The 22,382-nt window shown below is 53.3% G+C and overlaps 2 protein-coding genes across 5 annotated transcripts in view; both read right to left on the reverse strand.

Moving 5' to 3' along the window:
- Nucleotides 1-2,601: 2,601 nt before the first annotated feature.
- CATIP (ciliogenesis associated TTC17 interacting protein) lies at nucleotides 2,602-10,539 on the reverse strand. Of its 3 annotated transcripts, XM_012529466.4 has the most exons (10): nucleotides 10,413-10,535; nucleotides 10,183-10,278; nucleotides 9,651-9,851; nucleotides 9,298-9,353; nucleotides 8,121-8,207; nucleotides 7,805-7,972; nucleotides 6,457-6,581; nucleotides 5,518-5,594; nucleotides 5,118-5,206; nucleotides 4,550-4,961 (listed from the first exon to the last, which is right to left on the reverse strand). In XM_012529466.4, the coding sequence occupies exons 1-10, from the start codon at nucleotides 10,435-10,437 to the stop codon at nucleotides 4,701-4,703; spliced, it is 1,185 nt and encodes a 394-aa protein (XP_012384920.1). In that variant the 5' UTR covers nucleotides 10,438-10,535; the 3' UTR covers nucleotides 4,550-4,700. The 3 variants fall into 3 exon arrangements, with proteins under 3 accessions (XP_023447805.1, XP_012384920.1, XP_023447804.1); XM_023592037.3 differs by lacking the exon at nucleotides 5,118-5,206 and having other exon boundaries at nucleotides 2,602-4,961; nucleotides 10,413-10,539; XM_023592036.3 differs by having other exon boundaries at nucleotides 4,550-5,206; nucleotides 10,413-10,538.
- A 7,878-nt stretch (nucleotides 10,540-18,417) lies between these two features.
- PNKD (PNKD metallo-beta-lactamase domain containing) overlaps nucleotides 18,418-22,382 on the reverse strand; it is a 67,239-nt gene continuing 63,274 nt past the window's right edge. For both annotated transcript variants that reach the window (XM_012529450.4, XM_012529451.4), the window contains 6 exons: nucleotides 21,890-21,948; nucleotides 21,213-21,305; nucleotides 20,725-20,888; nucleotides 19,965-20,051; nucleotides 18,937-19,052; nucleotides 18,418-18,730 (listed from right to left, as the gene is read on the reverse strand). In XM_012529450.4, coding sequence (XP_012384904.1) covers nucleotides 18,557-18,730; nucleotides 18,937-19,052; nucleotides 19,965-20,051; nucleotides 20,725-20,888; nucleotides 21,213-21,305; nucleotides 21,890-21,948 — 693 coding nt within the window. In that variant the 3' untranslated portion in view covers nucleotides 18,418-18,556. The remainder of the gene's footprint in view (nucleotides 18,731-18,936; nucleotides 19,053-19,964; nucleotides 20,052-20,724; nucleotides 20,889-21,212; nucleotides 21,306-21,889; nucleotides 21,949-22,382) is intronic.

Raw genomic sequence — 22,382 nt, forward strand, 5'->3', positions numbered from 1 at the left:
CTTGAAAAGACAACTGTCCAAAGAAGAAACACAAATGGTGAAGAGAAACACATGAAAAATGTTCAACATCACTAGGAGTTAGGGAAATGCAAATCAAAACTACAATGAATTATCATTTCATACCTATTTGAATGGCCACTATTAAAAAGTCAGAAAACTATAAATATTGGAGAGGATGTGGAGAGATAGGGATGCTTATCCACTTTTGGTGGGAATGTGGAATGGTATAGCCACTGTGGCGAACTATTTGGCAGTTCCTAAAGAAGTTAAATATAGACTTGCCATGGAACTTGGCAATACCATTGCTAGATATATGCCCAGAAGAACTGAGAGCAGTGACATGAATAGACCTCTGCACACGATGTTCACAGAGGCATTATTCACGATGGCCAAAAGTTGGAAACAATGCAGGTGTCCATCAACCACTGAATAGATAAACAAAATGTAATATATACACACCATGGAAAATTATGCAGCAGGAAGAAGAAATGGAGTTGTGAAGCATATGACAACATGTATGAACTTGGAGGACATTATGTTGAGTGAAGCGAGCCAGACACAAAAGGACATATACTATATGATTGAGCTATTATGAACGAAATACATTATGTAAACTCATGGAATTAACAATTAGAATATATGGCACCAGAAAATAGAATGAGGGTAGAGAATGGAAATCTGATGGTTAATCTGTACAGAATTGGTTAAAAGGTTGTTTGTAACTCTTTGGAAATAAATGGAAATGGTGAAAGCATATTAAAAAAAATAAAATAAAAAAGCAAACAAATGCCTGAACATCAATCCAAGAATTCCACTTTTTAGAATATATTCTTAAGGAAATAATTAAATATATGCAAAAATTTAGCTACACAAATTTTTGATGTGGCACTGTTTAGAGGAGGATTGCCTAAATACTGGTCCTGTCTTCAAAAACGGATAACTGGGGAAGTGGATGTGACTCAAGCAATTGCGCCCTCCCACATGGGAGGTTGTAGGTTCTGTCCTCAGCACCTTCTAAAGAAGATCAGCAGACGCCACAACTAGGAGACACCGACCAGCAGGGAGCAGAAGTGGCTCAAGCGGTTGGACACTTGGCTCCCATATGAGAGGTCCCAGATTTGGTTCCCTGTGTCTCCTAAAAGACCACGAGATGAGCAGACAGATGAGGGAGTCGCCTCTGGGGAGCAGGGGGTGATAAAAATAAAAATAATAAAAAAGAAAAAACAAAAATGGATGACTGTGTAATGGCATGGAAAGATTTTCAAAATACTTTAAGAGATGCTGGTTACAACACATGAAAAATGGTTACAGAATACTATTGGGGGGGGAAGCGGGAGTAGTTCAGTGGTTGAGTACCTCCTTCGCAAGTACAAGATCCTGTATTCAATCCCTTGTACTTCCTTAAAAACAAACAAACAAACAAAAAGCCACTATGGGGCTGGTGTGGGAATCTAGGGAGACTTCAGCTTTATCTGTAATGTTTGAAAATTTTACCAGAATGTAATTAAGTACAAAATTAATAATTAATGTACATGTATTAGATCAAACAATCTCTATAAAACTTGAGGGGAAAGTGGATGTGGCCCATCTACTATATGGGAGGTCCAGGGTTCGATTCTTGGGGCCTCCTGGTGAAGGTGAGCTGGCCTGAGCAGAGAGCTGGCCCATGCAGAGCTGGCCCGAGCAGAGGACCCGCGAGGCAAAGAGATGCAACAAAAAGAGACACAGAGGAGAGACAATAAGAGACACAGCAGACCAGGGAGCTGAGGTGGGGCAAGAGAATGATCACCTCTCTCCCACTCTGGAAAGTCCCAGGATTGGTTCCTGGTGCCACCTAAAGAGAAGACAAGCAGACACAGAAGAACACACAGTGAATGGACACAGAGAACAAACAACGGGGCGGGGAATAAATAAATAAATCGTAAAGAAAAAAAAACTGCTTGAGGAGTGAATGTGGCTCAAGCGGTTGGGCTCCCACCTCCCACATGGGAGGTCCTGGGTTTAGTTTCCAATGCCTCCTAAAGAAAACAAGCAGAGACGAGGGACACAGCAGAAAATGGGAAGAGATATGAGGGTGGTGGGTGGGGAGAAGTGTTTGAAACAAAGCAAGTGCTTAAAAAACACCAGCAACTTTTATGCTTAGAAAAAAGATATTTCCCAAAATGTTCAAGAGTAGCTCCCTCTGGGTAGAGGAATTTGAGATTTCAGTTTCTTCTTTTGGTTTATCTTCTTTTTCTAAGTTTTCTCTAATGAACAGGTATGTTTTTTTTTTTCTTTTTATATGTGTGCAAGAAAGTTATTGCTGCATAGTTTGTATGGGAAACAACTGGAAACACAACTTGATCAACTGGGAAATAACTGAATTATGGTACACCAGTATTATGGAACATCACTCAACTATTAAAAATAATTTGGTAGGGGAGCAGGTGTAGCTCAGTGGTTGAGAGCCTGCTTCCATGTCTGAGGTCCTGGGTTCAATCCCCGGTCCCTTCTAAAAAATAATTTTGGTAGAGGTGTAATACTTGAAGTAAAAAACAGGTTGCTGAATTATGCCTGTGATATGATCCCCTCCCCCCTTTTTTTAAAAGAAAAAGAACCTCCCTTATTATGTATTTTGTTTGTATGTTTTTTAATGTTCATAAAGAAAAGCATGATGGAAGGATAAACTCCGGGCTATTTCAATTGGTTACCATGTGGGATTGGAGACATGTATGTCTTTTGAAATAAGGACTGGGACAATAAGATATTTTTTAAAAATTCTTCAAGGCACAACTCAAATGATAATTCCACGAAACCTTCCCTGAGTCCCTGAGTCCCCAGTTCCTGGCTCCACGCCTCTAGCCTGGCAGGTTTCAGTTTATTTTGTCCACTAGAGCAAACTTCTTTATAGTCCCTCATCTCACTATACCAGTCTCTGCTTTTTTTTTTTTTTTTTTTTGCACCTAATGAAGAAAAACTTTATTTTGCATAAAGTTCTCTGGAAAATGAAGCAGTGTTGGGGACACGTTAGAGATGAGAATGATCTACACATAGCACAAAACTCAATTACAGAATCTATTTTCTAGCTATTACCAGATATTCCAAATGACCAATGCTTAAGGTAAAACCATTTGCCACACTAAAAGGCTAGAAGTGACATGATAGAATTTAAATATCAGATATAAATGCAGAACTTATGTGTATTTTTAAAAACCCAAATATGGGAAAAATCAAATACTGAGGAAGAGCTCTGCCGCTGAATACATCTCCCCTGAAATCCCATCATAGAAAGCCTGTCCTTGCTTTTTTTAAAAGCAATTTTAATTCTTTGCATGAAAACAAATTATGAATGACAGGTGAGCTCAGTTACAAAAGAGGGCACTTTTGGGTAAAACTACGAAATAAATTGGTTTTCTGAAAATAGGAAAACATTTCAGAGCATTTTCAAATGTCTAATTGGTACACTGATCTTCAGAAAAACTTAGCCAGTCTGTAGAAGTCTATTTTGAAGTACAAATGAGGCAAAATTAATTTGATAAAAGGGGTTATGCTATCTGTGCTTCAGGTCACTGTAACGTGAGGACTGTGGTCATCTCGTGAACCAAAGCGACACAGAAACAGTTCAGAGAGCACATGGCCACAGAGACTACCCAAAGCCACAGAGCTATGCTTCTTATCAGGCTCGGCCCTCAGAGGAAGGTCTGGGCCAACAAGAATCAGAGGTCACATGTTTTACCACAGCCATTGAAATATATTCCAACAGTTGTTTCCTGTATTCCCTACATTTTGACTTATTTTCAAACAACTGGGTTGCAGAGTATACAGAAATGCTGCTTCATTTAATACATCTTAGGTGGCCTTTCATTTTTCTTGATTTATCATTGCTTAAGAATCTTCAAAATAGCTTTTTTTTTTTTTGGAAAGCTATCTGAAAATCTCTGCCACGCCATCTGTGACTGCTCCTGTGATCTTCATAAAGAATTTATTTGGGGGCCTAATCATAAAGTGTAGACCAACTGGCTGCAGTGACCTGGCATCACTTCCACCTACCAACGATTTCAGGGGAGCTTGCCTAGTATTTGCAAAGCTACTGAGCAGCCAGAAGCAAGCCATTGGCTCTAGAGAAGGGCGATCACTCGTCTATCCCTTTTCTCAGGGGTTCAGTAGCTGGGGCCTCGCAGTTTGGGCGCTCTCCTGACTCAGTGGGAAGGGGCAGGAGGTGGAGGGTGAGAGTGGCACTGGGTTTTGGGGGGTGATGAGCAAGACCAAAGGTGCTCCGGGGCCGCCCCCCCGCCCCCGCGGTGGATTCTTTTTCTTTTGAGGTGGGGGTGGCAATTATGCTCCGTGGTATGCGTAATGATTCTGAGCGCCAGGGTCTCGCCTCTCCATCTGCGCTAACCCAGTGTCTGAGTCTTCGAGCGCCAACGTCCAGGCTCGCATCTTGCTTGTGCACGCGTTTCCCCTCAGGGTTACTTAACCCTTCTGCGCCTTCACTTAATCTGCAAAATGGGGCTAAGGATGTTACATCGAGGAAGAAAAGCTGAAATTTACACGCCACACGCAGGCCACGGAAGGTTCCCCGCGGAGCTGCGGGACAGCCCCGTTTATTTCCACAAAAACCGCAGCCCGGGAAGCGCGCCGCCCCCCGGCGCCTCCCCGCCGCCGAGCCCCGGCCAGTCGCAGTCCCCGGCCTGTCGCAGTCCCCCGCCCGCGGGCCGTGCCTAGCCCTCCTCCGAGGCGGGCCAGGGCCCCGGGAGGTCTCTGCGCTCGGGGCCCAGCGAGCGGAAGGGGCTGGGCCGGTGCGAGGAGCGCAGGGCGGGGGTGGGCGGGCGGTGCACGGCGAAGGGGCCGAAGTACTCGGCGGCGAAGGTGACCACGTCCGCGGGCTGGCGCAGCAGCAGGAAGAGCAGGAAGTCGGAGACGAGCGCGCGGGCCTCGGGGTGGTGCCGCAGGTAGCTGGTGTGGCTGAGGCGGAGCTCCTCCTGCCGGGGACCCGACGCCCGGAGCTGAGCCCGACGGGAGGCGCGCGCTCCAAGGACGGCTCGGGGACGCGGGAGCCTCCCAGCCCCCAGGGGTGTGCGGGTAGGTCGTGGCCACGGCGGGGCGCGGCGCCCCGGCCGGCTGCAGCCTCGCCTCACCTTCCGGTCCAGGAACCTGGAATAGAGCTCCAGGTCCTCCTCCCACACCAGGGGCTTCTTCTCAAACACCGGGCGGGGCTCCATTTCGTCTGGGGGTGGGGCAAGGTTACACACTCCTGCCCCCTCCCGGAACTTTCCCAGGATGCACACAGGAATTAATTCCCAAGATCACCCAGAAAACCCCAGGAATCTGCCCACAGGAGCGCAGCTGAGAGCACCCAGAAAGGAAGAATCTTCTCTAACTACCAGGGACTGGAGGGCAAAGTTCCTCCAGCCCGTCCTTCTGTGGTCTCAGGAGAACCCCGAGCGGCAGGACCGGGAGGAGACAGACCCCTCCCCCCTGGAGGGCCCAGGTGTCCCCCGCCCTCCCCCTCACCCACCCTGGCGGGGCTTCACTCACCTTCCTCTCTCAAGATGGGCATCTTGGTGACGATGCAGAACCCGGGGGAGCCCACCTGGACTCTCTTGGCCAGGTGCCTGAGCGCGACACAGGAGGTGTGACCGCGGGAGCCTGTCCCGCCACCATCGCCCCCTGCAGGTACCGCCCTGGGCACCTCCGCGCCGGGCTGCCTCCCCTGCTTGTCACCAAGTTGCTAGGTTATGTTCCTTTCTGGATCCCCAGATAATGGCACAGGGCTTGGCAAGTATTAGGTCTTTGCTACTCAAACTGGGTACTGATCGTGCCCCCAGAGATGTGTGCCCAAGTGCCAGGGCTGGACTGAGGCCCTTAGAAACTAAGCGCTAAAAAAAAAAAAAAAATTAAAAATTATGGTGCCTCCTGCTATGTGTGTTTCAAAACAGAAAAGTTATACAAAGTTACAAAATAAGGAAAGCCAACAATGTTCTGATTACTTTTTTCCAGTGTAGTGAACTATGTCAGTACTTCTTTTGAAATTTCAAGAATTTTCTCCAGATCTGGTGCCCCTGCTTTGCTGTTGACAACTTGGCAATGTGCCAGGGCTGCTTCTTCCAAACCCGGGATTCTACCACGTATCCAGCCTTGCCACACTTGATGGTTCTCAGTATTCAACCTAGCACCTGTGGCCCTGCTCTAGCTATGCCCTACGCCCTGGAGGCTGGTACTCACATCCTCTCCCATTCAGGGTTCTTTCGTGGAAGGTTTGGGCAGCACTGTCAGGATTAGGAGAACGAGCGAATAAACGAAGAAAGGCAAATGATGTGGATACAGCAGGGTGGCGCTCAGCTCTCAGCAGTGCCTCGTCAGGCTGGTGTCCTCAGAAATGACCAGTCTGCCCTTTGCCCATCCCCATCCCTACTGTGCTCGCCCATGCCCAAGCTTAACACCATCTCCTTGCCACACCTCTTCTCGGTGGCTCACCCGTCGGAGAACAGGTAGTACAGGCAGGACATGGGGATGCCCTCAATCGAGTGTACGGTCTGCTCCACAATGAACACTTCCACTTGGTGATGGTCCACCTGCATCTTCTGGAAGCCCAGGGCTTGCTGGCACAAACCAAAGTGAGGAGGGGTGGGGTGAGGTGGGAGCCCACCAGCGTCTTCCTCCCACGCTCACCTTGGTCCTTTCTTCATCTTGCGTCTTCATTCATTCATCAATGGCAAGCAACCCTTGGCTGTTTAGACCCTCAAGCACCCCCAGATTTGAGTAGCATCCACAGTCTAACTTGGGGGTCCCCTTGCAGAGAGCCAGCTTCAGCCTGCCCCTGCCCCAAGCCCTTCCCATGCCTTCTCTCTGACAAGTGCTTCTAGTTGACAGATTCTGTTCCAGAAGCAAGGCTCAACCGGTTGGGGTGTGTGTGTGTGTGTGTGTGGGGAGGATAGACGGGTGGGGCCAGTGGCAGAGATGGGGGTCGTGCAGCGAGGCTCTGAGGAGTGGGGTTGGACGGATCGGTTGCTGCCCCTGGCAGGCTGCCCTGTTGTCATTATCACTTAAACCCCTGAAATGGCTGCTGCCATGGAGAGAAAAGGTTAATGGGAAACACGTGTTCCAAAGAAAACGGAGATGGTGGTGGTAGGCCTTTGTCTGTGTTAAAGACATTGCTGTTTGTCCAGTTTGTGATAGAAAGAAGAGCCTTGTTTTAAGGACTGGAATGTAAATTACAAAGCTAGTCAAAGAAAGACAAATCAGCTCCCATTGTCTAACTTGAAGCAGCGTGTGTGGCAAGGCACAACTTTATAATCACATGTTACAGGAAGTCTTAGCTTTGTCAATTATGATATTATAAAAGAAAAAAGGAGAAACCCTTCAGGTTTGAGAAATAATAAAATATTTAAGTGAAGCTGGAGATGTCACATTTCCTGATTTAAAAAAAAAAAGATTTTTTTTTTTAAGTCAGCCCTCCGCTCCCTTTATTTTTCCTGGACTTTTTTTTTTTTTGAGGAACTAGGAATTGAACCCAGGACCTCGTATATGGGAAACCGGCACACAGCTACTGAGCCTGGACTGACTTCTGTGCAAGTAAGTGTTGCTTCCCTCAGTTGCTCACACCCTGTGATCCCTCTTGCGTATTCCACTGCCCTCCTCCCATTTAATCTTCTCCCTAACAAATGCAGTTCTTGCTTCCTCCTCCCTCCCATCCCGGGTTTATCCCAGCCCCGCCCCCTGGGCCACGCTGTCCCCGCGGACAGCCTTCTCTTCCCCCTGCCCGCGCCCTCCCGCCCCTGCTAGTTTGCGCCCAGGCCCCGCCCCGCCCGGGGAGCCGCCTCACGTAGGTGGAAAAGCAGAGCTTCCCCTCCGTGTCCAAGGCCAGGAAGCGGGCGTCGCCGGGCACAGCCCGCCGCCGCGCCATCACCCGCAGCAGCACCAGGTTGGCGGCCTCGGAGATGAAGCCCGCCACGGACTTGGCGGGGAAGTGGGTCACTTCGGTCTTGGCTTCCTGTGCAGGACAGAGCGGGGTCGGGGACCCGGGGCTGGGGAGGGGCGCGAGGGAGGGCGAGGCAGGCGTGGGGTCTGTGCTCCTGGCCGGCCCCTGCGCACGGCCCTGCAGCGGGCGTGGGGGCGGCGCCCCCGGCCCTCACCCTTACCTCTCCCTCCGTGACACTTCTGGTCATGGCCAGCTGGTCGTCCTGCCTCAGTAAAGTGGTCTTCCGGTCTGTCGGGAGGACCAGGGACTAAAGAAGGGCCAGAGCACGGAGTGGGAGAATCAGGGACTCGCTCCGTTTTCCAGGAACGGGACGTCCCTCCCCTCAGGGATCATCTTGTCCCTTCTGCTTTCCAGATGAGAAGCCTGAGGTGAGATTTTGATAAAAACCTTCCATCCACAGTGAAGCGCTAGAAGCCACAGTAGGATGTAAAGTTGAAGGACACATGCGCTTCAGCATGTGGGGTTTAAAGCGAAGGTTCTTGGGCGGGCCGTGTTTCCAGAGCACCAACAGGTCCCTTTCCAAAGGTAGGGGAAGTGCCTGGGCTGGTTGTGAAGGGCGCAGAGCAGGAGGCCTGGGGAGATGGCCAGTCCAGGGGACGAGCGGGAGAGGGCAGGGCCCAGAGCCCCCACCTGGATGACGCCCCAGGAGGGGCTGGGTTCTCAGGCTGGAGGAGCACTGGGGGGGCTGGTCCAGGGTTTGGGTATCAGGAGGACCCCAGGAAACACCCTGCTGTGGTTTCCAGAAGGCTGGGTGGGGGAAGTGGATTTGGCTCAACGGATAGAGCATCCATCTACCACATGGGAGGTCCAGGATTCAAACCCAGGGCCTCCTGACCCGTGTGGAGCTGGCCCATGTGCAGTGCTGATGCTTGCAAGGAGTGCCCTGCCACGCAGGGGTGTCCCCGCGTAGGGAGCCCCACACGCAAGGAGTGCGCCCCATAAGGAGAGCTGCCCAGCGTGAAAAAAGCGCAGCCTGCCCAGGAGTGGCCTGGCAGACGGAGAACTGATGCAACAAAAAGAGACTCAGGTTCCTGGTGCCGCTGATAAGGATAGAAGTGGACACAGAAGAACACACAGCAAATGGACACAGAAAGCAGACCACTGGGGCAGGCGGGGGGGGGGGGGGGGGGAAGGGGAGAGAAATAAAGAAAAAATAAATATTTTAAAAAAAGAAGGCTGGGTGGAATGGTTGTCAGGATGTGAGTATGTGTATGGGGAAGGGGTGTTGCAGGGTGACTGGGGAGTGAGTTGGGGTGACCTTCCGTTGAGGCCCCTCCCTCCCTTCCTCCTTCTCTCCTTCCCTGGCTTGGGGACAAGGCTGGGGACCCAGGAAGTACCTGGATGAACTCATGACTATGTTGTTCCATGACCTCCATTTTCCCCGAGAGGTAACCTGGGGGTGGAAGGAGCTGAGGTCACCGGAGATATGGGTTGGAGAGGGCAGGGGAGGGCGGGGGCCCAGGCTGGAGGCCTCAGGTACAGGGTGGCCACTGCCAAGCTCCGGGGCAGGCCAGCCTGGCTCTCTGCTCGGGTCTGTGGCTGTGATGAACCTCCCCCACGCCATCCCCTCTGTGCCTCCTTCTGGTCCCCAGGTGAAGACAAGGGGCAGGTCCTGAGTGAAGGTCTGGGGGTGGTGGGGGCGGGGGTGGGGGCAGGAGGGTGGCGCTGGGTGCCGGGCAGCGGGAGCTACCCAGGAGGGAGTTTCCACAGAGCGTTTTGTCCAAGGAACTGTGGCTGAAGGCATGCACAAGGAAGCAGGGTGTGATGACGTAGGGCTCGTCTTTGTATTTCCTTTTCTGTATGTCGATGGTCAGCTCCCCCTGCGGCTCCCCGGTGTCCGAGACCATGGCCAGGGTCTCGGAGAAGAACAGCAGCTGCAGCTCTTCCTGCACTGGGGTGAGGGGCCCGCGGTGACAGATTAAAACCCAGGCTCCTGGGCCTCGACCTCCGACCTCTGCCCACCACCGTCTCTGGCCACCCCCTCCTCAGCGCCCCCAAGGCCTTCTTGGTACCCCTGCCCCCTCCATTGGCCTCTGCAGGAGCCAGCAGGTGAAGACACCCCCCACCCCCACGTCCCTGGGGTCTCCCCTTGAAGAATGCCAACAAATAGGTCTCCCACCCTTCTTAGGAGTCCCTGAGCTGGGGCCAAGGACAGAGCCCAGCTCTGGGGCCTTCTTTCTCGCCCCACCCAGCCCCTGCCCAGGCCCCCTGCCTGGGCTCACGGAGGGAGTTGAGGTAGCGGACGGCTTCGGCGTTGGCCTCTGGGGGTGGCAGGCTCTCCTGGGCCAAGGACTGCCGCTGGTCCTTGGCGTTCTGGCCTACGGGGGGAGGAGAGGCCGAGATGTGGGACCCTGGGCCCTGCCTGCCAGGGCAGACTCCGCAAGGCCACCCCCAGTGGACTGGGAGGGAGCAGAGGCCCCCACCCCTGCCTCCTCAGCAGCCCTTTTCCCACCTGCAGATTGAATTTTGGAGGACATGTCGCTGGCTGCTACCCGGGTATGTGTCCAGCTGTCTCCATGGCAACTGGGCGCTAGCTGCCACCTCTTAAAGGGCCATCAACTCACTTCAGTAAACACATGGACCTTGGCGGAACTGTGGGTTCTGGGGCAAGGTCCAAGCACAGGACGCATTGGACATTAGAGGTAGGGGGATGAAATGGGTTCTGAGGATGACCTTAGCAGTTGTGACCCAGAGTCAGACAGAGCCTCAAATGCACAGAATCTAATTAGATGTCATAAGAATGTATCTATGAGGGCTCAGGTGGCTCAAGAGAGAGATTGCCTCTCTCCCACTCCAGAAGTTGCCAGGATTGGTTCCTGGAGCCGCCTAATGAGAAGACAAGCAAACATAGAACAACACACAGTGAACGGACACAGAGAGCAGACAATGGGGATGGGGTGGGAAGTGGGGGGGATAAGTAAAGAAATAAATCTTTTTAAAAAAGTGTCTACGAATTGTGGTAACAATCAGCAAACCCTTCCATCATGCTTACTCTGGGCTAGGCACTGTTCCAAAGGCCTTTCCATACCATTAATCTTTAGAATAACCCCATGAATGGGCACTTATATTACCCCCACTTTACAAATAAGAAAACGGAGGCACAGAGAGGTTAAATATCTTAAGGTCACACAGTAAATAATTGGCAGACCAGGACATAACCCAAGGTAGCCTTGCTCCAGAGTCAGAGAGAGATCAGAGAGGAATGAACAGTAAATAGACACATTGAATCCAAACATGGTGCAAAAAGCCTGAGTACAGATTAGAGGCTAGACTAAAAATCGAATAATGTACGACTGAAACCCAGGCTGTGGGCTATCTGATCCCCTACTTGAAAAGTGCTGGAGTCCACGTCATGGTCTCTATAAAAGGGGGCTCAGCCTGAGAGTTGGGGGTCATAAGAAAAATCTTGGTGTGAAACTTCAGTGATCTGAGAAGGTGGCCCCCCACCCCCACCTATATCATTGGGGAAGGTAAGTTCCCAAATAGCCTTTTATTGGCTATCATCTTTCAACCTCAGGAAGATTTAGAATTACATATAGAAATGCTTAAAAGACTCAGATAGTATTCATATTTTTTGCATTATATTGTACATGTTTGGTGTCTCAAATTCATGAAATGTTTAAAATAATTTGGCAGATGAGAGTGCTTAAAGGATAAACCTTGTGATTCTAATTTAATTGAGCAGTTGAATTAAGACTTGTAATTTTAAGTTAAATTCCTACTGAGATTGTAAGTAGAATCTGAACATGAAAAAACTTAAAATTTACCATATTTACATGTTCACTTTTATTAGATTGCAGTAAAAGTACTTGGGAGGCTGGCTTGTCATTGTGTTTAAAAATGAAATTGAGGAAAGCAGATTTGGCTCAATGAATAGAATGTCCCGCCTACCACATGGGAGATCCAGGGTTCAAACCCTGTGATGAGCTGGCCCACGTGCAGTGCTGATGCGGGTGAGGAGTGCCGTGCCATGTAGGGGTGCCCCTGCATAGGGGAGCCCCACGCACAAGGAGTGCACCCCGTAAGGAGAGCTGCCCAGCGGGAAAAACATGCAGTCTGCCCGGGAGTGGGGCCACACACACATAGAGCTGACGCAACAAGATGACACAACAAAAGGAGACACAGATTCCGGGTGCCACTGACAAGAATATAAGCAGACACAGAAGAACACACAGCGAATGGACACAGAGAGCAGACAACTGGGGGGGGAGGGCAGGGAAGGGGAGAGAAATAAATAAAAATAATCTTTAAAAAGAAGAAATTGAATAGGGAATGGCTCAAGCAATTGGGCTCCCATCTACCTTATAGGAGGTCCAGGTTTCGATTCCTGGGACCTCCTCGTGAAGGCAAGCTTGCCTGCATGGTGAGCTGGCCTGAGTGGAGAGCTGGTCCGTGCAGAGAGCTGGCCCACATGGATTGCTAGCCCAGCAAGATGACACAACAAAAAGAGATACAGAGGAAAGCCAATAAGAGACACAGCAGACCAGGAGCTGAGGTGGTACAAAAGACTGAGTACCTCTCTTCCCATATGGAAGGTCCCAGGATCGGTTCCCTCTACCATCTAAAGAGAGAACAAAGCAGACGCAGAAAAACACACAACAAATAGATACAGCGAGTGCAAAACAATGAGGGGGTGGGGGAGAAATAAATAAATATTTTTAAAAAATGAAATAGAATTATGGAATGAATAAATGCAGTGTAAACTGCCTAAAGTAGGTTGAATTTGGGAAAAAGAACCAACTATTAATCAAAGCCCCTTAAAAGTTGTTAATGATCACTAGATTTATGAATAGAATAATGACTGGTAGCCTGAATCTAAAATTTTTATTAAAAAGTGTTACGTTTTTAAATTTGAATTTTAATCAACTATTAATTTTTAAAAGTCAAAGTGAATTTTAAATAACCCTTTCTCTGCAAATGAACCACCATCAAAGTCTTTAGGAAAACTCACAGCGGCCTTGGGAAGCAGTTTATTGGGTGCACAAAAAGTTAGATGTAGAGTTATGATATAACCCGGCAATTCCACTCCTCAATATTTTTCCTGGAGAACTGAAAACATGTTCAGACAAAAACTTGTACATGACTGTTCATAGCAAAATGATTCTTAATGTCCCCCAAAATGGAAATAACCCAAAATGTCCATCAACTGACAAACAGATAAACAAATTGTATATCCATTCGATGGAGTATTATTCAGCTACAAAAAAGGAATGAAGTACTGATATATGCGACAACATGGATGAACCTTGAAAACTTTACTTAAGCAAAAGAAAGAAGTCAGACACAAAAGACCACATATTTTTTATGATTTCATTTATGTGAAGGGTCTGGAATAGGCAAATCTATAGAGGCAGAAAATAGATTAGTGGTTGCACAGGGCAGGCGCGCGCGCATGTCTGTGTGTGTGTGTGTGTGTGTGGTAGAGGTGGAAGTGGAGGCGCTGACATCAACTGGACACAGGATTTTTTTCTGGGTTGGTGAGAATATTATAAAATTAAACTGTGGTGGTGGTTGCACAGCTGTGAGTATACTAAAAACAGCTAGATTGTACCTTTGCAAAGGGTGAATTTTATGTTATACGAATTCTATCTCAATCAAGCTGTTAATAAAAAAGAGGGTTAAAATTAAATCTTTAGTAAAAGCCTATTGCTTTCACAATGTGAATTATATAAAAAGTTTGATAAAGTCCTTTTGGTTATTGAGACAAGCTTAAAAAAGGAAAGAAGCAGAGCGCAGTCAAAGAGCTCTTTCTGAGCCCCTGACATGGTTCCTCCCCCATTGCTCCCACCCCAACCCCTGCTGTCCTGGGTGCAGGGGCTGAAGGGAAGACGGGCTTTCCTCCCCCTCTACCCTCTGGAATCCCTCAGCCCCACCCAGCCCCGTGAGCAGGCCTTAGGGTTCCCACCTGCCTGTCCTCACGGACACCCCACCCCTGCGACCTCGTTTTCAACTCTCTCACCCCACCCCCCAAATGCCCACCCCTTGCTGCTGGCCCATTCCTACAGCTGCTAGGGGAGAAAGCAACTTGGCATAATAGCTCACAGACAACCGACAGCCGGATTTTCTCTAGCTTTTAACCGTTGGAAGAGGTCTGTAAAGGACCCTTGTTTCCACCCTGACCAGGGCTGGGTAGGGGCCACTCTGAGCCTGCCCGAGAGGTGGGCTCACGGCTGCTGGGGAGATATCCTCAGTAAGCGCCGCGGATATTCTAGAGGACTGGCTATGCCTGGCCTTGCAGGTATGAGCTCACTGAATTCTCACAACAAGCTTCCAAGGTCAGAACTCTTACTGTCCCCAGTTTACAAATGAGAAAACGAGGCACAGAGAGGTTAAGTGACTTGCCCAGTAATAAATGGAAAGTGTGGACTCCAACCCAGGCGGGCTGGCTGCAGAGTTCACAGTCCAAACCGTTTTGCTCTGCTGCCCCTGAAAGACGAGGCCCGAGTTTATTAAAAACAGAAGGAGGAAAAGTGGCTGCTGGGGACAGCACTGCTGTGCGCCTGGTTGAAGCCTCCCAGCACTCTAGAATGAAGCTGAGCTCAGCGGTATGGGTCGCTTGTCCAGGGTCACATGCAGCCAATCTTGGCAGAGCCTCTCCCCGCGTCCAGATCAGAGAAACTTAGGCCCTCTGTCTTTCTACCACCCCGTGCCGCCTTTGGTCGCAGCCTGGGGTTGACTCACCCTCGGGGTTCGGCTCCCAGCTGCTTTCTAGGACTCCATTTGTGGGCGGGACTTGGAGGACTAAGACTGCACACTCTCACACGCGTGCACGTACAGGGCCTCTCGCCCCTTTCTACAACTTCCACGTGTTCCTTCACCTTCCCTAGAATGCCCAAAGCTGCCCACCTAACTCCCCGCCTCCTCCCTCCCCTTTGCTGTCCCCTAGAGAGACAGTCGGTGATGGGGGGACGGCAATGAGAAAAATGCTGGCAAGCGTACAAAATGAACCGCTTGCTGGTTATTTTTAAAACTGCGTATTATTCAAACACCTTTGAGGCCATATGTCTTCCTCCATTTCCTCTCTACAATTAATCACAGCACCAGAAATCTGAGGTAGCATTTTCCAAAGTGACTTCACATGCCTTTTCTCATCTGGCCCTCCTAATTGCCTCCAGTAAGGGGAACTGTTGGTTTCTCATTTTACTGCCTTCTATCATTTCTGGTATTATCACCCCCTGCTCCTTTGAGGACCCTCCATATCTCAGTCCATGTAAGTCAACTGGGTCTGACATTGCCCTTCCTGGGGTGCTCAAGAAGCCCTAACCTTATGATGGGTTCAGGGTTGGACACGTGCTCCAAGCTGGACCAATGAAACTCCATCTCAGAGTTGGCTGGAACTACGGGAGGCTCTGCTCTGTTTGATGAACTAGCAGCCTGCAAGCCTGCAACGTCTAGGGACCATTTCTTCACTGCAAGGAGAAAGCCTGACAGAGAAGGACATCAATACAGAAGAAAGCAGAACCGAGTAGAGAAGATACCGTTTAAGCCCCTAGATCCACCTGTGCCTGAAACTACCATGACCTAACCCCACTACCTCAATTTCACGAGCTGACAAGTTCCCTTTGGGTTTAAGCTCTTTTGTGTTGAATATTTATGTCTGAAAGGTTTTTGATTCATCCAGGGCTATCATCTCCTTTGGAAGGTGAAGAAACAGGTCAGGGAAGTGACTTGCCCAAGGTTGAATGACAGAGCAGGGACTGGAATCCGGGTCTCTAAAGCCAGTGCCACCTGCTCTCCTGCAAGCAAAGAGCAAGTGGCCTGGTTATTACTGGTGAGTGCCAGCTCCAAGAGAAGCTTCTTTCCATCATTCAGGACGGATATCCCAGTGGGAGGATTATTCAGAGCCCTGGGAAAATGTCTCACCAGCCCCAGGGACTCGCCACCAACTGGCACTGGGCACGCCCAGAGTGACCTGCATGGTCAGGGCCTGGCCCTTGGGGCTTACTTGCCCTGAACAGGAGTGACCCAGACAATCACGGAGGCAAGGCAAGGCCTGCAGGCCCCTCTACCCACCCAGGCCCAGGCGCTGCCCTGACCCAGAACAGCCGGGTCTAGTACCGAGATCCCCAGTCCAGGCTGGGAGGCACCAAGGGGAGGCGGGACTGCGGCCAGGGGTGGGAAAACTGCCTGGCGCCGGCCCCGAGGTAGCTGGAGCCCAGCCCGTCTTCAGGCATAGCAGGTCCACCATCAAGAGCTGTGCCACGGCCAGAGCGTCCCTGTGCTAGTCACGACTTCCTGTTCTCCTACTTAAATAAATGTCTCTTTAATCCCTTCCATGAATGGAAAACCAGTGTCATTTGTCAAAGACGACTATTAACCTTACAGATAAACGCAATGAAAATTACACGATGCAGTCAGCGTTTAACTAGAGACAGAGGCCTAAGGCGCCAGCGTGGAGTCTGGCTCTCGTTAGAGAGGCTTGAGCCAGGCCAGCGCCCAGGCCTCGTCTGGACCCGTTCACTGCTGGGCCACCACCATCCAAGACCCCCTTCCCTGCGGCCAGCGGTGGGCCTGTGCACTTTGGACTTTGGAAAACATGGAGGTTTTGTAGGCCCTGGGCAAATGCACGCGTGCTGTGGAGGGAATCGATGTAAGGCATCGACTGCAGCTGACGCTCTTCAAGTCCAGTATCACCAAGTCAGTGGGCCTGTGCCCACGACGGGAACGCGGCGGAAGGTGCTCTGCTGTTTTCACTCAACCAGCAATGAAGACAAGCCCATTGAGGGACCAAACCTCGGTTAAATCATTCATTCATTCAACATTTATTGAGCGCCTACTGTGTGCCAGGCACCGTGCGAGGCGCAGAAATACAGAGATGCATAAGATACAGTCCATGCCCTTAAGGATTCACAGTCTAGAAGGGGAGACAAACATGTAAACAAGTAAAATACAGAGTGAGAAGTGCCACGAGAGAAGCGTTTATGAAGTGCGGAGGGAGGCTGGCGGGGAGGGGCATTGGGGGTCTTCCTGGAAGAGAGGGCCTTTGAGTGGGACTGTGAGAGATGAAAGGTGTTTGCCAGGCAGACAAGGCAGGGGCTGCGAGGAAAGGCATTCCAGTCTGAAGGAACAGCATGAGCGAAGGCACGGAGGCATGAAACTGCGCACACGTGTGTGTGTGTGTGGGGGTGGGGTCTCTAACTAGTCTGGTGATATTGCTAGAAGTTGTTGCTGGAGAGGGAGGCAGAGGTCGGGTGACGAGGGAAACTGAGGGCAGGGCCACCTCGGTGGGTCACCAGAGGTGAGCAGAGCCCAAGGGAAGGCTCCAACCCAGGAAGAGAAGGCTCCTGGCTGGCCCGGGGTATGCCTGTTCCATGGCCACAGGGCTCCTCGCTGTGGCCCCAAGGAACCTAGACCCTGCCCCCGAGACCAAGGAGAAGCTGAGCTGGCAGAGTGGTGAGAGTAGGGCCGAGGCCAGGGATCCCGGAACCTGCGCCCCACTGGAGCTCTCTGGTCCCAGACATGTGATTTCAGCTCTTTGCCATGCAGACCCCCCAGGATGGGCCAAGGAGCAAATGAGAGGTCCCATGGGAATGGCCTTGACAAACTGGCAAAAGGCCAGATGAACGTCAAGTGGTTAAAAATAAGTCTTTACTAACAAAAAAATGTAAAGGGGTTGAGGGTAAAGCAGGAGGGACTTGAGTTAGAGGAAGGTAGAAGTTCCTCAGAATAGGGACCAAAATTGAGGAAGCCACAGTGGCCGTGGCGGCCTGTGGCTCTCTCCCCCCTGGGAAGGAGGGGTGCTCTGGCCCCGGGCAGGGGGCAGAGGCCAGGGGGCAGAACCAGGCCAGCTGTGCAGGGAGAGTGTGTGGCCAAGCGGCTGTCAGGCTCCCCTCCCCAGACGGTGACCCCTCAGCCTGAGGTCCAGCTTCCCTCGGCCACCAGGACCCTCCTTCTTCCAGGTTGAAGGGCAGCCGCTGAGGCCGAGACTGGCCAGACAGCCGGAGGGTCTCAGAAGGCAGGGGCTCGGACTTCCAGCCCCTTCTCTGTTCTTGGGAATGGATCTGTCTGCAAAATGTCAGTGTGGGGTGGGGATGAGGGTGGGGGGCCAGGGAGGCCGAGGTGGGGAGGACAGTGTCTCCGTACACCAGAGCCGGGGTGGCCCCTCTGAGCCACCACTTTTCCAAGGCACCACACCCTGGGCTGCTGTGGGGGCTGCGTTTCTTCCCCAACACCCAGATGGGAAGGGGAAGGTGGACTGACCCCTTCCATGGCTCCTGCGTGGCTCCTGCTGCCGGGCCCGGGGGCTCCCGCGGGAGGCGGCACAGCGGCCCCCATCGCCTCACTGCCTGTCCCAGGGGCGGGGAAGGAGACAGGATCCCTCCAGTTAGGAGGGTCTGGAGAGGTCCCGTGGCGCCTCCTTTCCTCGGGCCCCTCTCTTGGCCCCGCCTCACTCCGCGGGGTCTCCGAGCCTCCGACCAGCCCCCCCTCTTTCTCCCCGTCCCGCCGCTGGCCCCTCCTCTCCCCCTGGCCGGTGTGGAGGCGTTGCCCGCCGTGGGTGCCGATGGAGGTGGTGGGGTTAGCAGTGAAGGGATGTTGTGCTGTGGGCAGTGGGTGGCCTCCCCACCGCGAGGGGTGGGCCGGGGCGGGGCGGGGGCGTCACTTGCTCTTGTGCAGGTCCTTCAGCCGGCGCAGCTCCTCCAGGAGCTGGGCCCGGGAGCAGCCGTCGTCCCCCGGGAGGCCTGGGCCCGGCCCCAGAGCCTCCTGCAGCGCCAGGCAGTGGGTCCTCAGGAACGGGTTGTAGGAGCGCTCCTCACCCAGGGTGGACGGGCACTGTGGGGGTGACAGGCGCTCAGCGTTGGGGGCAGAATCTGCAAGGTGGACCCCATGCAGGGAGGACGCCCCCCTCCCTCGGCCCTGGAGTCCAGGAGTTCCCACTTGAAGGCCAATCCGCCGAGCAGGCCAGGGCTGGGCCGGCCCTGGGGTCCCTGTAGGGGTGGGCTCCCGCATGGCCCCTCTCCCCGCCCCAGGCCGCGCACCGTGCTCTTGCGCTCCATCCGCTGCCTCTGCACCCACTGCATCTTCCTCTCCCGGGCCAGGTTCTCGGGCTCCACTATGCCCGCAAAGCCCAGGTTCTCCTCTGCATACTCATGACCTAGGGGCGGCCAGGGGGCCCAGACACAAGGCAGACAGGACCGGTGTTGGGGTCAAAGTCCTCTCCGCCCCCAGGCCCAGGTCTATGCACGCCACAACGCGGCCTCTGGGAAAATCCCACCTACAGAAGCTGCTCTTCTAAATGGGGGCACAAGTCAGCCATTAGTGAAGAGGTGGAGGCATTCCAGGGGACAACCACTGGATTTGCCAGGAGACCTGCATCTGGGCCCCGACTCTGTCCCTGTTCAGCTGTGTGACCTCACACATGAGGTCCAATTCTCTCTTTTGGAAAGTGGAGAAAACAACATGCCAGCTAGAATACGGATGTCATTCCTGTGTCCCTGATGCCTAGAACAGAGCCTGGCACATGGTGGGTGCTCAAGAAAGTACTCATTGGATAGATGGATGAATGGATGGAGGGAGGGATGAATGGATGGAGGGAATGAAGGGTGGAAGATGGATGGAGGGAGGGAGGGAGGAAGGGATGAATAGTTTGAGGATTAACTAAGATGTTTGTGAATGGGTTTTATAAACTGTAAGGCAATGGATACATGAAGAGTGGATTTACTGGCTTCTCCCTATATAAGCAAAGGCCATTATCTGTTCTGGGCTCTACTTATGAAAAGTTGGATATATCTCTGGGATCTTCTGGGGTGTGCGGGGCTCCCAAGAGGCCAAGGGCTAGCTGGCAGGGAAGGCAGAGGGGTTACAGAGCCCTTCCAAAAAGAAGGGAGGCCGGGGCTCTGCCCCCACCCCCGTGCTCCCGGGAGGCCCCTGACCTGGGGCTACGTCCCCCGCCGGGCCTGGACCTGGGCTGGTGGGTCTCTTGGGGAGAGAGGGGATGGGAGAGCCCTTGCCCCAGGCTGAGCAGGGGATCAAGGGAAGGAGAAATGGGGGTTGGGAGATGCCTCACCAGGCCACAGCAGAGTGTCGTCCCCCAGCCCCAGCACAGTGTCCAGCGAGCTCAGCATGGTCTCCGCGGTGCCCTCAAAGGTCCGTCCTGGGTGGGGTGAGGGGGTAAGTATGGGGTACTTGGATAGGGCCTGGCCGCCAGCTCTCCCACCATGCCCCTGCCCCGCCCACCCCCAGCATCCGCTTCCCACAGGGCAGTGGGCCCAATGATTAACCCCCACCCCAGCCCTCCCGGAGGGCTCACTTCCACACGGCCACATCTGCCTGGAAAGGGGGCGCGGAACCTTCCAGCGCGGAACCTTCCGGCTGAGTTCGAATGGCCCCGAGCACCTTGCACATACAGTCGCTCTTTTCTACAGGGCACTTCCTTGGCTGTGGGGCCGTGAGGGGCTCCCTGCAGCCTGGGACGTGTGGTCATCTTGGGATGGCCCCTTACTTAGGGGTTCCCAACTTTTGTAACCTAGTCCAGCCAGTCACTGCAGCAGGAACCGAGCGCCATTCAGATGTAAATAAACACCCTGTGAGGTCTTTCCTCCTTACAGGCATCCTCGTATTCTGTCTACTCCGTGTGCGAGTCTTAAAGATATTTTTCAAAAATCAGGGTAACACAGGTGGGAGTAACTATAGGAGCAACGTCTGTGCTGAGAACCAGTGCTTTCAAGTGGGGCCTGGGTCTGTGGCTGCCTTGGGTCTGTGCCCCGGCCTCTGTCCTTCCTTCCTCTTCTCCCTTCTCCTTCCCTTCTCAGGGAGGTGGGACTCACCACAGCCAGACAGGAAGAGCAGGTCCCCCGAGAACAGGCACGAGGGACCCTTGTAGGGCTCCCCGTCCAGCAGGTAGACCAGATGGCCTTGCGTGTGGCCAGGGGTGGCCAGAGCCCGGATCTGGAGCCGCCCCACGCTGACCACGTCTTGATGACACAGGGGGCTGGGGGGGCAAGGCAGTAAGGGAGAGAAGGTGCTAGAGCTTGTGCCATGCATCCTGCAGGCTGGGTAACTTGCAGGAGGGTGGGTTTGACCCCAAGATTTGAAGGCACCCGGTGCCCAGGGTCTCAGACCCAAAGCCTCCCCCTTCCACCTGCCCAGGGGAGTGGGCGGTGCCAGCCTCCAGATGGATGGGGGTCTGCCCTCCAAGGGCCAGGAAGGGGTCAGCAGAGGCCCCGCTGCTAACAGCCCGGGACACTCTACTGAAGGGTGGGGGGTGAGGCGATGGGCCCACAGAAGGGCCACCTGGTCCGGGTCAGGGACTTACTGGGTGAGGTAGGGGATGCTGTCCTGAGGGCTCCCGTACACCCGGCAGTCCCGGTGCCGCCGGCTGAGGTCCCGGTTCCCTCCACTGTGGTCCCTGTAGGACGGGGAGAGGACGGCGGGGCTTCGAGGGGGCCCTCACCTGAGCTTCCTCCCCCGCCCTCCTCCCTCCAGCATCTCCAGGCCTTTGGCCCCGGGGCCTGGGGCCCCCCACGGAGCCAGGCCGCTCACCCTTCTAGGCCTCTGTTCATGCTGCTCCCCTGCCCGGATGTCGTCCTCCAGTCCGGCCACTATCAGTGCCTATTTCTGCTCACTCTCAGCTCTGGGTCCCCACCCACTAATTTCCCCAAGTGGATCTGACCACACCTGGCTGGTGCCTCCCACCCCTTATTATACTCTGTTCCAGCTGCCACCTAAATACTTGTGATCGGTACGTATTTTGATGCAGAGCTTCCTCCCCGAATGGACTATAACCTCCATGAGCACACAGCAGGCATCTGATATGTGCCCATGGGATGAAAGATGAATGCCTGTCCTTCCCAGTGCTGGGGCTTTAGGAGCCGAGAGTGACTGCAGGAGGAAGGCGAGGGGCCGCCCATCCTGATTTCCTGACCCCCGGCTGGGGCGGGGGTGGGCCGGGGAAGACCAGCTGCGCCCAGGCCCCCGCCCCCAGCCCCTTACCAGTGCTTGTGGGTGCAGAGGATGGCAACCAGGGTAACGCCCTCCTTCTCAATGAAAGCCTGGCAGGGAGAGAGGAGGTACTGAGACAGGGCAGCGGGATGTGGAGGGAGACGCAAAACAGAGAGAGGCGCTGGAGCGGGAGCCATGGAAGGGGAGGGAAGGGTGAAGCTGGAGGAGTCGCCGTGGGGCAGAGAGAGGGAAAGGAGAAGGAGAGAGGCACAGAGGATGGGGAGCCAGCATGGCACCAGAGGAGCACGCGGGAGGCGGTGGAGAGGAGCGGGGAGAGGCAGGCTCGTGGAGGGGGCAAAACACCCCCCCAAAACCCTCACGGACACAGAGGAGAGAGGACAGAGGGGGCAAAGGGGGCCATGGAGGGTGAGAGCCAGACAGGAAACTCACTAGACCATAATCCTGGCCCCGCCCCCTCGCCTGCCCTCCCCTTCCTCCAGCCTGCCCTGCACCCGCCCCTGCCCACGCCAAGTGTTCCTGGGGC

The sequence above is a fragment of the Dasypus novemcinctus genome, chromosome 7 (assembly GCF_030445035.2).
Source record: "Dasypus novemcinctus isolate mDasNov1 chromosome 7, mDasNov1.1.hap2, whole genome shotgun sequence".
NCBI classification, from domain to species: domain Eukaryota; kingdom Metazoa; phylum Chordata; class Mammalia; order Cingulata; family Dasypodidae; genus Dasypus; species Dasypus novemcinctus.

What these genes read in the sequence shown, in the direction of transcription:
- CATIP (XM_023592036.3), bottom strand. Translation starts at nt 10,437, where the DNA reads ATGTCCTCCAAAATTCAATCTGCAG. An exon ending in CTGTGGAAACTCCCTCCTGG is followed by an intron (nt 9,354 to 9,650) that starts GTAGCTCCCGCT and finishes TTCCACCCCCAG; the next exon opens with GTTACCTCTCGGGGAAAATG. An exon ending in ATAGTCATGAGTTCATCCAG is followed by an intron (nt 8,208 to 9,297) that starts GTACTTCCTGGG and finishes GCCCTTCTTTAG; the next exon opens with TCCCTGGTCCTCCCGACAGA.